Source organism: Poecilia reticulata, linkage group LG21 (assembly GCF_000633615.1).
Source record: "Poecilia reticulata strain Guanapo linkage group LG21, Guppy_female_1.0+MT, whole genome shotgun sequence".
NCBI lineage: Eukaryota > Metazoa > Chordata > Actinopteri > Cyprinodontiformes > Poeciliidae > Poecilia > Poecilia reticulata.
Genome location: NC_024351.1, coordinates 16,616,611 through 16,633,050, shown reverse-complemented (window position 1 = coordinate 16,633,050; position 16,440 = coordinate 16,616,611). Strand labels below are relative to the sequence as shown.

General features: G+C 39.6%; 2 protein-coding genes across 2 annotated transcripts; both read right to left on the bottom strand.

Moving 5' to 3' along the window:
- Positions 1–2,739: 2,739 nt before the first annotated feature.
- cipcb (CLOCK-interacting pacemaker b) lies at positions 2,740–7,475 on the bottom strand. Its single transcript, XM_008398369.2, has 4 exons — positions 7,278–7,475; positions 5,813–5,985; positions 5,542–5,726; positions 2,740–4,336 (listed from the first exon to the last, which is right to left on the bottom strand). The coding sequence occupies exons 2-4, from the start codon at positions 5,919–5,921 to the stop codon at positions 3,497–3,499; spliced, it is 1,134 nt and encodes a 377-aa protein (XP_008396591.1). The 5' UTR covers positions 5,922–5,985; positions 7,278–7,475; the 3' UTR covers positions 2,740–3,496.
- Positions 7,476–8,846: 1,371 nt separating this feature from the next.
- On the bottom strand, positions 8,847–14,798 carry LOC103457897 (vascular endothelial growth factor A-like). Its single transcript, XM_008398370.2, has 7 exons — positions 14,726–14,798; positions 12,927–12,960; positions 12,524–12,720; positions 12,381–12,442; positions 12,277–12,303; positions 12,140–12,202; positions 8,847–9,281 (listed from the first exon to the last, which is right to left on the bottom strand). Exons 1-7 carry the CDS (start codon positions 14,765–14,767, stop codon positions 9,275–9,277), a joined length of 432 nt encoding a protein of 143 aa, XP_008396592.1. The 5' UTR covers positions 14,768–14,798; the 3' UTR covers positions 8,847–9,274.
- Positions 14,799–16,440: the final 1,642 nt, after the last annotated feature.

Genomic DNA, 16,440 nt, shown 5'->3' with positions numbered 1-16,440 from the left:
TTCAAAAGTATCCCACTGTACATGAAAACTACTTTGTTTCAATCAACATTTTAGAAGCCGACATTGCAAATTCTCGTTACCAAATACGACCACGACTACAACGATCTTTTGACTACTAGTGTTATTCGTTAAATTGCAAGAGCACATATACTGTATCCCAACTGGAAGATTTTGAGTCAGCTAAAGGCCATCAAACTATATAAAGTAAATTAAATCATAGATTATTAATCTCCATCTCATAAACATTCTACAAATTACCCAATTGAGCTAATCTGAAATTGTGAAACCTGTTTATGTTTTCACAAAAGGAAAAGCTTTACTTCTCTACCTTGGACATTTTAAGGCTTTAAAGAGAATAAATGACAAATGAGAAATTTGATTTAGCTTTGAGACGGGGAAAACAATCTAAGCTGTGGCCTTTTAGAGCAGCAGAGTCAAAGGTCAGGAAGCACCTGCAGGACTGTTTGTAGACAAATACCAGACAAGTAAATAGTATCAGAAAGAAAAACAGAAAAAGTTTGTTTCTTTGTGTCAGAAGGTGAAAACCTTTCAACTCACGACGTTTTCCGGATATCCATCAACATATAGAGATCAATTCAGATCAACAGATGTAATATTGGGACAGACCGTAAAACGTTAAAGACGGTACAGCATAAAGCTGGTCTGCTGATGGTGGAAACGCTGCACTGCAGTGAGAAACAATGGGAGGAGTGACGATGACCTCCAGTATCTTTAACGCAAAGCTCCTCTTTGCTCACGCTGAATCGATTTTGTGAAGCAGCCACAAATCATCCACTTTATATTTAATAAAAAAAATTATTTCATAGTGTGAACTGTGCCTCATATATTAAATGACAGTGTGGAGAACACAGTTGTTGACGCATCTATTAAAGCAAAAAAGTCATTAAAATGGGATAACATGTGTATTTTACAAACAAAAATGACTTTCGAGATTTGAAAAAAATATCTTCTCACATTCTCCATCACAAACATTTTTTTCTATTTACAGCAGTTTAGATGGCAATATTACAAAACTCATATTTTACTCGTGATGTTAAATATGGACCACTTTATCTCAGTATAAGCAACAAATATCAAACCGTGATTACAATTAGCTAAATAAAATAAAAATAAAAATCACCACACCGTTCAGGCTGTGCAGTTGTAATGTCTGGTAATGCACCAAGTGTAAAAATAAAAAAGTAAAAAATGATGTTCGTCTTAAATAAGCTACAGCGCCACAGCTGCCATTTAATTCTGCCACAAATTGCTTCAAAGCTTTTCTTAGATTTTAGTGCACATTTCTTCTTCAACTTACACATAATTAAAATTTTAAGGCCATGATCTATTAAAAACAAATTTAAATTTAGAGTAAAAAAAAAAACTGGATTAAAGAGGTTGAAAACTACTGGCTTTCATCAGTAGCTGCCTTAATACTTCTCTCATTTTGAACAAAAATAAATTTAAATACACACTCTTAAAAAAATATACCAAAAAAAAATAAAAAATACAGAAGAAAAAGACAACACAAAAACAGACTCAGTCACCTTACATTACACTGTTCTGAATATTTAAAAACAATAAAGCTGAAAACAGTCCCAGAAGTGACCAATAAACACGTTTTAACTCCAAGACAACGAACCTTTATCACAGAGGAATCTAACTGGTTATTAAACGCTTTTTTTTCTCCAGTGAACTTGAGCATGAATATCTGCCAACCTGATGAGATCACAAAACTAAAACACGTAAAACAGCCAAAACAGAACCTCCTGACAAGCGGAGGATAAGTACACTTTATGCACGTTTGGCTGTTTTATGCTACAAACAGGCAAAATGCTGGTAATATTTTCAACATGCTCAAATTTTTTTACATGGAGTCAGTGAAATACACCTGTGGAATCATGTTTACAAAGTCAAATGAATGAGAGATAATGTAACAAGATGGCCTGTTATCAGAATATCAGGTGTTTCTGCGTCAGTTTTTCCTCTCCCCTTATGTTCACTGCAGATTTTGCTAATCGTTACATACTAGCTGAATATTTTCAGCATTTTTACTCGGTCATCTCTCAGTTTTCGCTCCTTTAAGTTCACATTTTCAGTCAACTTCTGTAGTTTTGATTGGAGTCAACATTTGACTCAAAACAACTTAAGTGTTTTACAGAACGCTAATTCAAATACATTGACAAAATCCACTAAGACGTGGACAAATTTAATCATTGGAAGCGTGGACTTCCTCTTTAAGCGTCTCCATGGAGACAAAGACCAAGTGAAGCTCTTCTCAAAGCCTTTTTTAAAAAGAGATTTTAACTCATAAAAGTTGGAATATTTTCCAGCATTCATATTCTGGCATTCAGATTAAAGCGATTAGAGCTGTAAAGGTTTGTTAATCTTAAAAAAATGTAAAGTAAATAATAATAAAAAAAACACTGCATTTGTGACCATCTCTGCAGGAGGAGGCACAACTTAGGAGCAGGGGACATGATCTATAAACACTAGAGATGAACCGATCCCTTATTAATATTTGTATTTGGTCCGCTAAGGAAAAGAAATCAGTGAAAATGTGTCTAATCCATAATGGTAGATCTATTCAATCTAATTCTATGTTTTGTGCTCTGCGCAACTTCATGTTGGATTTATTTCACACTATATTTAGAATTCCTAATAGCACTTTCTGAACCATTAGAGAAAAAAAAGGTTTGCTACAATTTATTTTTACCTGTTTGACCAAGGTAGTCAACCTATTGTATAAGTTTCTTTATTTTACATCATCAGTTATACTCCTAATTGCACTAACTGAACAAATTAAAATTATGAAGCTATTGATGCATTTATGTGAGATGTGCTGGTACAGAGTTATCTAATAAATTTGTAATTCAGTATATTTATGTTTATGTTTAAAAGAAAGAAATGTTTTAAGTCAATCCATCTGATTTTCTGTATCAGAAACGGTCTCGACTAAATCTCATATCAGAATCTGTATTGGAAGTGAAAAAAAGTGGATCGGTGCATCCCTAATAAACACAACCCAGTTTTTTAGCACATAGTTAAAATGAATTCTTTTACAACCTGGTTAGATAAAAAGGTTCTAGAAAGTTGAGTTTTGGAGTCTGTAGTAATTAACGTTTGTTGATGCTTTAATTAACTAAATATATCAGAAATTCTTTTTGTGCATTGCAAGAAGACTTTGGACTGAATCTGTTCCTCAGACGCATTAGTGAAAGAAATTTGCGGGATCCAGCTACAGTGTTACGGAACATTGTATGAGTAGAGTGTAAGCGGACAAGTGCTTTGATGATTTTTAGGTTAGTTTGGTGCATCAGGAAGCGACCTGAAGGCAAATGACTGCTGAAATGTAGGCCACAGTGTGTCTGTGCGTCTGGGGGAGGGGTCGCTAATGTAGAGCGCATTACTTTCAGCCCATCTGCCGCGCAGTGCCTCACCCCCCTCCCCTCCCCTCCCCTCCCCCGCACGTCCTGGTCTTCCTGAGTCTACCGGCTCACAGCTGAGCAGCTCTGTCCCTGTCCTCCTCCTGGAGACTGGTGAGCAGCTTCATGCAGACGCTGGTGTCCCCGCTCTGCAGTGCCTGGAGGAACAGGTCCGTGTGCTTCTTCAACCGGTCCAGCTCGTTCTGCGTGCTTTGGTTCTGCCGGAGCAGCTCCTTGGTGCGGAGCGTGATGTCCAGCAGGCCCGACTTGCTCAGGATGTTGTACGTGTTGCAGAAGCGCTTCCTCTTGGTGTCTGGGTTGCCGTCGCTCGCGCTGCACTCCAGAGAGGAGATGCAGTCCAGCGTGAGCGCCTGGTTCTCTGAGTGACCGAAGGGCAGGGCATCGGAAGCCGACGAAGGCCTCTCCGCGGCGGGCGTGGCGCTGCTGGTTTCTGCTGCGGGCAGGGAGAGTCTGCTCTGGAGAAGCGGGGACATGGTGCTGGGAGTACTGGGAGTACCAGGAAGACTAGGGGAAGCAGCTCCGGAGTTGCTGGTGCTGCTACACAGAGATCTCTGCACCTTCTCCCTCTGACATTGTTCCCAAAGGTTGGAGGTCAACGAGCTACATTTCTCTGAACCCGATGAAGATGAAGAGGAGGAGGAAGAAGAAGAAGCGGTTCCTCTTCCTGAGGAAGTAGAGCTGTCCCCAGGATGAGGGGCGATCTTAGGGTAGGACTTTAAGATTGGAAGATACTTTTTAGAGCGTCTGTGCTTGGAGGCGGCCTCCTTGGAGGCTTGGCGGGAGACCACCGGCTGCAGAAAGACCACCTGCGGCTGCGGCCCCACGGGCTGCACCACTTCCACAGCGGGGCTGAAGCCCCACGGCTTCAGAGAGGGCGGGTTCTCCACAGGCTGCAGAGGAAGGAGGGCGACAGGTTTACACACAGATCCCCTTTTTACACTTCATTTCATTTCAAAATCTTTAAATGCTAAATTAAACCAGATGATGTTTGGGGACGAATAACTCGTTTAGGATATTTCATTAAAACCAGTGTAAAGACACAACATTAAGCTAAACAAGTTTTTGACTCCAAGTGGCTTCTGTTCCTCCGAACAGCTCCAATAATTTTGATCACATTCATTTCAGCAAACTGGAATTAAATCAGTAAAATTTTATAAATACATTTTCCATGTGCGACATCGACATCTCTGTTTTTTCTACTCAAAATTAATCCCAGAAATGTTGAACAGTATATCAAACAGTCGTTCAGTGTTATTATAACTGATCTTGCATTTGCAAAGGACTCCTTGGATGCAATATTTAGTCGGCTCTTACGTTGAACCTCAGGGTGCCGAGCATTCATGCTACTGCTAAACCATAATAAAAAGTTTTTTATTTTAATACATTTTATCTTTAAGAGCTCTCAAAGTCACACAAATACCAATATAAAACAAAAACATAAGAGTTGATCTGAATATCAAAGTTGAGACCTTCAGAAAAAGCAGAGAAGTATTAAGAACATAAAAGTTTCAGAAGATTATTTGGATCAATTGTGATAAATTACTGAAATAATTGTCAACTGATTTAGTAATTGATTAATCGATTATTAACTGGATTATAAAGACCCAATAAAGGCCATAAGAACAAAATACTTAGAACAGTAATTAAGCCAAAACTGTACAAATATGTATATATAGGTGGCGCTGTTTTACCTTTATCTGGTTAAAATTCTGGGGGAAAAAATCTCCTTTTACTCTCCAGCTAATCAATAAATACTCAACAGATCAGCCCTACACGGTATTGATGTTAAAGTCAAGCAGAGATTTTCATATGTTGATATTTTTTATAGCTGCAGATGCCTCTTTTGCTACAGATGATCAAGTGTTCACTAAAAGAATGTTATTGCATTTTAGACAGTTACGTGTTTATTGGTATTTCTTATGTAATTCCAATAATGGATTAAATAAGTCTAAGTGAATAAATTTTAAAAAATCTGCAGAATGTGCCAATTTTTAATCTGATTAACTGATAGAATAATCAGTTAATTATTAAAATAATTGCTTGCTTCAGCCCTACAGAAGTTGCAGATTTCAGAGCAGAGGTTTCATCAAGTTACCTGCTTGAGCACAACATTGTTCATTATGATCATAGGCGAGAGTCCAGAGTAGGAGCCTCCAACCACGGCCAGCGGGGAGGGCTTTGGGCCTGAACCTGCAGCCTGCGCCCTTTGCCGTCCTCCAGGCTGAGGAGAGTCCTCAGAGTCCGTGGTGTCCATGGTGCTCAGGTGTTCTGAGCTGGCGTCTGTGGGGCAGAAAGAGAGGTTAGCTGTGGTTCCACCGGGACATCTGGAGTTTTCCTCAACACGCCCTACGGGTCGGGGACAGAACCTGAGAATCCGGAGTCTCTTTCTGAATCCACCTGGGAGCCTCCGCACTTCATGATGCAAGGTCGGTTTGTCGCCCTCAGGAGACTCTCGGCCTTCCTCTTGGTGCTCATCTTTTTCGCTGTCCTCTTGTCCACAAGCTCCCACAAAACTAGTTTGGCATATCAAAAGCCAAAGCTGTGGACAAAACAACACTAAATAAACCCTCTTTTCAAACAGGCAGCACATGATACTGTGGCAAGTAGCTAAAAACACATGCAGGAACATTTAAAAGTTGTATGTAAATATCGGTGGTTACAACTAAGCAACAAACTAAAAACACTACAAATACTTTCTTCCATGCTCAGTTGGGAACGCTTTACGTTATCATCTCCATTTACAGTGAACTGCTAAGGTAGCACTGCTACGTCTGTCTCGATAAATAAACAACTTTGCTGGACGATAAACTGTCAAAGAAATTATTGTAATAAACAATAATATTGTTATTTTGAGATCATTTTCAAGAGACATACTGAATTGGAACCGGAAGATAATTTAGACAGCCGAAAGACATAAATCACACAATAGATAAAATGGAAAAAATAAAAACCACACTCTTCAGACATGAACATGCTTTGATTGAACCCATTTCTAGCTGGATGTTTACGCTGCTGAAAAGTGTACCTTGGCCCTACCTCAACTATTCTGCAAGATATAACAGGTTTTCTACGTCACTACAGCGTGATGTCGTCAATATCACGGTTCTTAGTGGGAATGTGTCATTTTTCCAACCATTTTTAGAGCTCAAAGGCATGTCAGAAGGTTTCAGGTTTCATTGTTGTTGTTGTCTCTGATTGTTTCTAGCTGAGCTGAGGATCTCTGCAGCTCCTCCAAAGCTGCAGCAAAGCTCCTAGCTGCTTCTCGGATTCCGGATTTTATTTAGAGGTATCAGGGTGAAAAGATGTGTTTTTTTTTCTAAATCAATTTTTTAACACAATGTACCCACTTTTTCTTTGAAAATTTTGTCTTGATACATCAAATAAAACGTTGTAACGTGACACAATATGAAAAACATCAAAAGGAATGCATACGCAAGCAAGGCACTGTTCATGTAGGAAGAATTTAACCCTTATTTAATTTACAGATATTTTCTGGATAATCCGACATTGACGTATGAAACTGGACACAAGTTTGACGCTCGTCTTTAGTCTTTCACTAGGCCTGACGGTAGTGTAAACGTTGGCAGAAAACCAAACTTCACATACATAAATTACCAAGCGGTGTGAAACTCCATGTTTGTGACTTAACAAGGACAAACAAATCAGCATTTAATAAAGTCGACAGCATTATTTTTTTCGCGGAACTGTAGTGAGCGACTTAAAGCTAACAGTGCAGAGGCTAAGACATGCTAATGAGGGACGACTCCCACCAAGTGAGTGTCGTCTAAAATGTTGAAAAACACAACAGAGAAAACAAAACAACACACGTACTTTTAGTCGAGATGTTCTTCCAAAGAGGCGGTATGAAAAACACCAAAATAGGAACCTTCATTCGGGTTGAAGTTACGGCTGACCTTTTTTTTCTTCCTCAGTACAGTGGTAAACTGCAGCCGCCCAGCTTCACGGTCTGGACGGGGCTGTTCCACGGTGCAGTACACGGGACCCAGCGCTCCTCCCCCGCCCGCTAGCTCACATGCGGAGCACGGTGGCGACAGTCGATGGGAGACGTTCTCTAACTGTCCCGTTTGTTTCAAAACGAATAATTTGTTAATAATAGGAAATTGTTTCCACTTCTTTAGTCCACCTTTTTTAATTATTTAAACTCAAAACGGGATAAAATAATATATTTTTAGTTCAGCTGTGGCTCCATATTTGGTGCTTGAGGGCGTGGCCACGTCAGGAGCATCCGGTACGTCACATTGTTTTGGCCGCCACCCCTTCCCATGTGACCGCACTCCGGGTCTCTGATTGGCTGGAGCCGCCAGCAGCTGAAAAACGTGACAGCAGCCAAATGTGTGGCAAGTTAAGGACTACGCGTTTGTCTTGCCATCGGGATTTGAACTGTACACAGAGCAGGCAACTTAGAGAACAGTGACGTGAGAGTGTCTGGTGTATTACATAATTGCTTGACCTGGCGCTATCCAAAGCAGAGCTACTAGTCTTCTCTGCTGCAGCGTGTCCCGCCGAGTAAATAAACCTGTTTTACTTTGCCCATAAAAACAAGGAGGCAACACGTGCACGCATCAACCTTTATGCATGTCTTTACGCTGAGGTTAAGACTGCAGACTTATTATCGAATTATGAATGCGTACTCTGGAAAGAAAAAGTCTTTCATATTTAAAATCTCTTTAAGTTTAAACTGATGCCACATTTGAAAACAGAAAATCAAACAATAGCTTGACTTTGACAAAAAAAAAAGCTATACCAAGTTCTCTCTGTTGTGATGCTAATTTAGACACATCCTTGCTGTTAAATCTAACCACATCTGTAGCATTTCACGTCTGTGCTAATGACTGAGAATGCTTTTTAAACATATGGAAAGCAGCAACCAAGTGCTTCACAAAAGTATCCTCTCCTCTTGGCCGAGCTACAACTGTTCAGTTTAAATGTGACTTTTCTGTGAAGGTCTCAAAAGTTTTGTTAGACAACATAAGTGAGCACAGCACATCAAGACGAAGCAACAAATCAGCCAGGACAAAACAATATTCGACGTTTTGAACACAGAGACTAACCCAGTCAAAGTCAAAACCTAAATCTTGGAATATGTGGCAAGACATTGAGGTTAGTAATCTGATCTGATTAGATTTGAGCTTGTCAGCTTATAAAAATGAGCAAAAATTGCATTTTATATGCAAATTTTGCTCCTACATGTGCTAAACTGGTAAGAATTTGAAAACTATGAATCCTATTTTCAATTATGCCCACCTTCTGCTTGCGTATCACCTGAAATCGCAAGCATACATTAAAGTTTGGTGTTGTTACTTGAGGTGTAACATGTGAAAAAGCTTAAGGGTTGTCTAAATACTCTTAATGTCTCAGAGTGTTTACTGACACTCAGACAAAGACCATAGAGAATCGCTGTTGTTTACATATATCTTTATTCACTGAACTCATTATCAATTAAATAAATCTTTAAAAATACACACATTGCCGATTGTGTATTATTCATTGTCTTTGTGTTAACAACTGATAAAAAAAAAATATATATAAAAAAAGTTTAAATAAACGTCTTCTGTGTTCTGTAGTTTAGGTACATTGTCCAAACTTCACATGAGAATATGAAAGACTGAGTCGACTTTGGTCCAAAACAAGCAGCAGCCAGGATCAAAGGCTGATCCTTTTTCTTTGATAAATAATGAAGAGCAGCTTGCAGACGAACAACTGGCCTCTGGTGGGACGAATGCAGGAAGTTATCTATGTACAGAGGACGGAAATATTGATCCCATAAGACGTTTCCGTCAATGAAGACGTATCTTCTAGTGAGAGAACTAGCACCTGGAAAGACAAAGTACATGGAAATGAATTCAAATCGCTTTGAACTGCATGATAACATCTTTTGTTCCTTCACTCCAACTGAATTTCAGATTCTTACTCACTTAGAAAACACCTGGTGTTCATTTGCCACACTTTCGATTTGTTTGATGCATTGAAATGCTTGAAATGAATCTATAAAGCAACGAAAAGTTGAAATGGGACTCTGGCCCAAAATGGCAGAGCTCAGTCAGGACAGGGAAACTGGTCAGATTGGACACTGAGGCAGATGGAGCAAGTGGCGGTTCGTTCAGAATTAGGAATATTTCCTTCCTCCGCCCCGCAAGTTTCGGGGGTTGGAAAACATCCAGTGTATTCCTGCACAAATCAAGTAAAATATTCTCTGTTTTCTCAGCAGGATCCTGTTGAGTTATGTATAGTGAAAAGCGATAGAAAACGTGTTCAGATGCTTTTTTATATAGTGCCTGTGCATTGTTATTTTGCAGAGAAGGACGGGCAGAAATGTGGTTCTCTAGATATGCAAACAGGCTGTTCTGAGTGAGGGTATGAATCTGAAGCCAGGCCACACTTTTCAGATTCATAGAAAACATCAAAACCCTTCTTCTTCACTGTTGATAAATCCCTCGTGTTCATCTATCTCACAGAGTCTTACGCTGAAGTTTGGAGTTGTCGTGACAAGATGCGAAAAGGTTTACAAGGTGTGTGAATACAATGTACTTTTTGTTGACGTTTTGGAGAGCCGATGAGGAGATAATGGATCTAAATCATGTTTAAATGTAGCGAAATGATCACTCTAAATGAAATAACACATCTATACGTTTCCTGGGAAACCAAACATGCAGTTGAATTTAGCAGTACCCTGCCAGTGACCCGAAGCCCAAAATAACCGGCTTCCAGGTGAAGTGGTTTGGAAAATGCGTGTGTTTCTACTGCTGCGTTCTCCTTTTGTGAAGCAGAGGAGCTGGTGACGCCCTGCAGGCAGTGCTGCAAGCTGTTGACCCAGATTCCTCAAGCTCTCTCTCTCTCTCTGTCTCTCTCTCTCTCTCTCTCTCTCTCCCTCTCTCTCTCGTTCCCCCAAAAAGAAAATCGCTGGTGGTGACACGGCAGATACAGATGTTACTTAGCACTGGAAGAGACCACTAAAATACCTCCAAAAAAGTCTGCTATTTAATCAAGATAAAGAACTTGCATGGATGTATACTTCATTGTCCCATCCATCCATTTTCTTGCACCCTTTTTCCCTCAGTGGGGTTGGGAGGTGCTGGTGCCCATCTCCAGCCAACGTTTCGGGTGAGAGGCGGGGTACACCCTGGGCAGGTCGCCAGTCTGTCGCAGGGCAACACAGAGACACACAGGACACACAACCATGCACACACACACTCACACCTAGGGGCAATTTGGAGAGGCTAGTTAACCTGACAGTCATGTTTTTGGACTGTGGGAGGAAACCGGAGTACCCGGAGAAAACCCACGCACGCACAGGGAGAACATACAAACTCCATGCAGAAAGACCCCAGGCCGGGAATCGAACCCAGAACCTTCTTGCTGCAAGGCAACAGCTCTACCAACTGCACCACTGTGCAGCCCACTCTATCACCCTTGTCCCTCAGTGGGGTCAGGAGGGTTGCTGGTGCCTATCTCCAGCTAACGTTCCGGGCGAGAGGCAGGGTACACCCTGGACAGGTCGCCAGTCTGCCACAGGGCAACACAGAGACACTTCATTGTCCCCAAGGGAAAATTTAACTTGGACTTAGTACGCTAATAAAGGCGTTAAAACACTCAGCACACGGCCAGCAGAAGCTCTGTTGATGTAAATAAGTGTGTCCTTATTTTAGGGTTGCATGGTGATGAGTCCACAGATGTGATGCTCAGGTCATAAGATGTCATGCTAAGATGTTTATTTTATGGGAAACTTCATATTGTCAACACTTGTATTATGTACTACTGATGTATGGCTGTTGTAATTGGTCTGTAAAAATAATAAAATTGTAAGTTCTTAAAAAAAAAAAAATACACCACACACAATAAAATCAAAAACACATACTACTCAATGAAATATCGCACATTCTCACATACATCCCAGCGAGTAAACAAACCAAGAAATCAGATTATAGCATCGGCAGCATGACAAAACACCGCATGTCTACTTTATTTAAAACCTGACTGATGCAGGGATCAATTAAGTTTTAAATCTGCACGGCTTCTAAACCGTTTGCCAGATGGTTCATAGTTCGTGTTGAGAGTTGAGGATGTGAGCGTCTGTAATATACAGTATTGTTAAAGGGATGACTGGTAGGTAAGTTTTAGTTATTAGATTCTGTGTATTACTGACTTATTTTCTTTGTAAAATAGATCCTGTTGAGTTTATGGTTGAAAATACTCCCTCTGTTCTGCTCTCGCCACATTCTGTTTCAACAGACTTGACGAAAATCTGCAGTGACCCACAAGTGGGGCAGCTCTGCTATGTCCCAGCGGTTCTAGTGAACTGCACAAAGAGGAGGAAGGAAGTCATCCAAAAAAAACAAAAAAAACAAACTAGAACTACCTACAATTTCTCCAGACAGTAGATGGTTGAAATGTGGATAAAAGGAGATTGTTCAAAAGTCAAGTTTCTCCTTAAAGACTCTGCAGTCACTCTACGAACAGTCACCCTGGAGTATCTTGGGATCTGATCCAAAACAAGATTTTCAGAGACAGAAATTAGTTGATTTCTTCTTCCTACTTTAAATCTGTATGTTTGTCCTTGGTTTAATGTGTCAAAGTTTCTGCAACCTTCCGGAAACGGCTTTGGACTAGAGGACGTTTGGACGCTTTGTTCACCATGATCAGGCTGAGTCAAGACAAGGCAAGATCAGTCTTACTTTTCACATCTTCTCCTTCTGTTCTTCCTCCGTTGAGGTCTGTCCCTGAGAGAGTCCTCGTTGCTGTGAAGAACAAAAATATTACTAAGTCAAAGATAAGTTCAGATCCCAAAAGATAAAACCTTTCATTTACTGACCTTGTATTATTTTGATACTGTTTCGGCCTAAAAAGGGAGAACAGCTTTAATATTCCAGTTTTATACCAGCTGATTTGAACCAGGTGTGTCTGACATTAGTCTACCTCACTCCACACTCCAGATGCTCCACAAACGTGAGGTTGATGACCTGATGCAACCAACTCACCTGCAGACATGAGGGGAGGGGAGGGAAGTGAACGTCTCATGCAATCAACTGCGTCTGAAAGCGCCCGTGACCTCTCCTCACCTCCAAGGTTATGTTGCGTTCAACGACAGGAGAGCACTCCCGAGACTCATCGAGGCAGCAGCTGGAGCAGCGAAACAGTGAGACGCAGCGAGGTATGTAGAAACCCTCAAATTCTTTAGGGAACTCCTTCTCCACGTCCACATACTGCTCAATCGGTCGACAAAGGCTCTTGATTAGCACCTCCGTGAATCCCAGTGCTACATAAAAAAAAAAAGTTAGGAGACACTTTGGATCATATATAGAACAGAACAGAAACACTTGAAACAAATTAAAATGGTAGATCTATTACAGAAGGCATAAAATAGTACAAATTAAAAAAAAAACTATAAACGCTGGGTAGTAAATTATGGTAAGAAAAATACGCAGTTATAGCAACAAGAGTAAATTAGCGTGTCATTCCTACCCGTTGGCCTTTCCTTCCCTGGAAGATTGAGCATCTAAATAAAAACAAATAAATAAATAAACAAAAAATAGATCATTTTACAGAGCAATACACTTGAGTGTCGCTTTTCAATTCTGCGAGGATCGGGCTACAAATACAAAGCGAATGTGCAGCAAATGGGAGTTTCAGGAATAGCATTTAGCAGTCGCACAGCTCCCTCTAGCGGTGGTGGAATAGCGACGCTCAAAATGGGAATTTTAGGGGGGCGAGGGGGGTAAAAAAGGAAAAATACAAAAAGTTGTTGCGTTCAGTTGGGCTCAAAATTATTCATACCCCGCAGCAGATTTGGATTTTAAGTAATTTTTAAAATCAAGCAGTAAGTTTGTTTTTTGCGAGAGAGAGAATCAAACAAGGCCGCTTTCTCAAAACTAACACCATTCTGTAAAAAGAGCATTGATTGTGAATACGCATTGGTTATATCTAGAAGAAATCACATTTAAAAAATATATACAATATGCATATCAAATTGTCATTCTTTACTCCAAAACGTTAAAACAAAGTCCAGTCAAAGAAACATGTTAGTTATATAAAAAAATTACTTCCAACCTAAATATACCAAAAATTACTATAAAATTGGAATAAAATGTAATAAAGTGTTCATTCAGGTAAACCTAGCTATCTGATAATTAAAGGTATTTGGATTTTTCTGTTTGTTTAACCAGAACATATAATCAAATCATAATTTCTTCCTGTACTTGCTGCTCTCAGGGACTTCTTGTGAGTAGTTGCGATGTGTTCCTGGCTATTTAGGAAATCGTGCTCAAGTCTGACGCAACAGAACCTAAACCAGCTGCGTGTGACAGCTGCGTTCATGATAATAGTAAAAACCAGACGTCACATGCATGCAGTCCAGCAGCGGTGTGGTTTTACACGTTTCACCTAAACGCTGCAAAAATAAAAATACTATCATGCATCAAAGTAGAAAACCCTAAGCACCATTTTGGAGACTCAGTGTCTCTGTGGAGATTTAATCTTTTATTCAGTAGGGGGAAAACATGTTAAAATAATAAGAAGCATAAAGTTTGCGGAGCGTTACTGGGACTTCAAATGGAAATCTTTTGGTCAAATGAGACTAAGATGAAGCGTTTTTTGGCAACAAACACTGAAATAAAAGCTAAAAACTGTAAAGCACGGTAGCTAATCTGTGATGCTGTGGGCTTTCTCTTCTGAGGCGTCGTGCTCTGGATTCTCTTCATTGTTTTCTAGATGCCTGTTGTGAAACTAAAGAAGCAGTATGTGTTCTGATTAAGTCTAATCTTATTTCTATTTAAGGTTCTTGAGTAGAAGAAAAAAAGAGAACAAATCCATTCTCATTGCAGAACTAAACAAATCAGAGAACAAGAAAAATGTTTATTAAGCCTCCGTTATAATTCGTCTATGCAGACAAAACATAAAAACTGGTAAAACCAGCTATTTTAATCACCTTATTGTTCAATAAAACATTGGTCAATTTGTTCTTATTTTTGGTTATTGAGAGCCACTATGAAGGGCCTCAAGGGCCACAGGTCAGACTTTTTTATCTGCTCAAAAATACAGTTTGTGATTGTACTCTCATGAAAACTGTAAATGTCTGAGAAAATGTGTGAAATCATGCAGAATAAATAATCCTGCAGAAACTCGTACTGCTGCTTTATACAACCCGGAGAACCTGAAGAGGTCTACTTTACTATGGGGAAAACAGTCGACAGCACAAAAAACAAAAACATGTAGAAAAGAGTGAGCTTTACAAATTAAAGAAAGAAAAAAAACAAAACTCTTACTTGGACCGGAACCAGCAGCAGAGGAACCAGCAGGAGATACATGGTGCCACTGAAGAGGACGAGTCTACGCCGTTCTGCCTTTCAGGCAGTCAGAAAGAAATGAAAAGCCAATAAACAAACGGGGCGTGGAGCCGCTGGAAAATGGAGCCGTCGCAGTTGCAAGAGGGTTTATATGGACAGCAAGTGATTAAGCAGAAACCACCGTCAGAATTCCTCAGAAATTTCAGCAAATGACTTCTCTTCAGACGGGATTGCATCAGCTTCCATCGATTTACTCACGACAGATGAAATCTACGTTTCTGAGAGCGTGGGACTCAAAAACAGCTTTAAAAAGTTTGGATAAAATTGAGCCAATCAACCATCGGTGATGGTCTGCTTGTGCTGAAAATATGTTTTTATTCAGATTAATTTTCTTCTGCCAAAGTTTGCCAGGTGTTTTGCTTTGGGAGATTTCTAATACTGACATTACAGACTAATTAAAAACATTACAATGCTATTGAAAAGTCAGTATAATCCAGGAACCTGAACTAAGAGAAACTAAGAGAAACACATTATATAGATTATTTATTAGCTAATGGATGTTTGTAAGTTTGTAAGCATTTCTGTTAGTTATGATGATTTTCTGCTTAAAGCTAATGTAGACACGACATTTAAAATTACAATATTGCATCTGACTAATTAAAAAATATATATATTTAAAATAAAAAAGTATGTTTCACACATGCTCAAAGGCTATCCTCAAACCTTTTAATAGGACAAACACGACTTGCAATTTATTGAATTACAAATATTCCCTACGAATATAAAGAAGTGAACTGGTTCAGCTGAATTTTATTTAAGGGTATCGGAGTAAAGGGGGACTGAATGGAAATCTAGATTATGCTTTTATTGGTATTTTTAATTCTGGCTTTTTTTCCCTCCCCAGTAAAATCTGACAATTTGCAACATGACAAAATGTGAAAATGGTTTGGTTATTTATTTATTTCAAACATATACTGTAATATCATTTATTTTTTATTTTTGTTTGAAAATTAGGTTGGTAGAAGTATAAACTTATTTAATCCTGTCCCCATTCTTTTATAAGCCTCTCTCTTTTTTTCCAAATTATTCCTTGTTTAACCGTGGATCACTACTTTTGCAAAGCAACGCACCTCCTGGGTGATGGAAAATGTGCAAGTGTGGATTAAACTGAGATGCGTTCAACCAGTTTTATTTCCTTTTCCAGGTAAGAGTCTGTTGAGACTAGTCCAAGCTGTAAAATGGTCATCATGGCGTGTGTGTTTCTATGAAGTCATCACTTAATAACTGCCTGATTCAATGTTAGCGATAAATCATCTTTCTTCTATTTCATTCTTACATAATCATCATATAAAAAATTTAAAAAAGAGCGCCGATGTTTCTAACAACACGTAAGACGCCATGCAATGTTTGACTTGCACAGTATGAGTTTAAACCGTTTCGAGCTCTTCGTTTCGAGCTCGTAACCGGATCCTGGATCTCAGGAACATCTGTCTGCACACGGCCGATCAGGCTCCACATCTGGATCTGGTTGTTAGTTCAAGCATTTTTGTTCTTCTCCTGCACGGAAGACCTGAGGTTATCAATACAGGAATGATCAGAATGTTCCTAAAACCCCCCACAAGTCTTCATCTACCTCTTTTGACATGTTTATATCCAGCGATGCTCCATTGGAGATATCGGCGTGCGTGACTGTC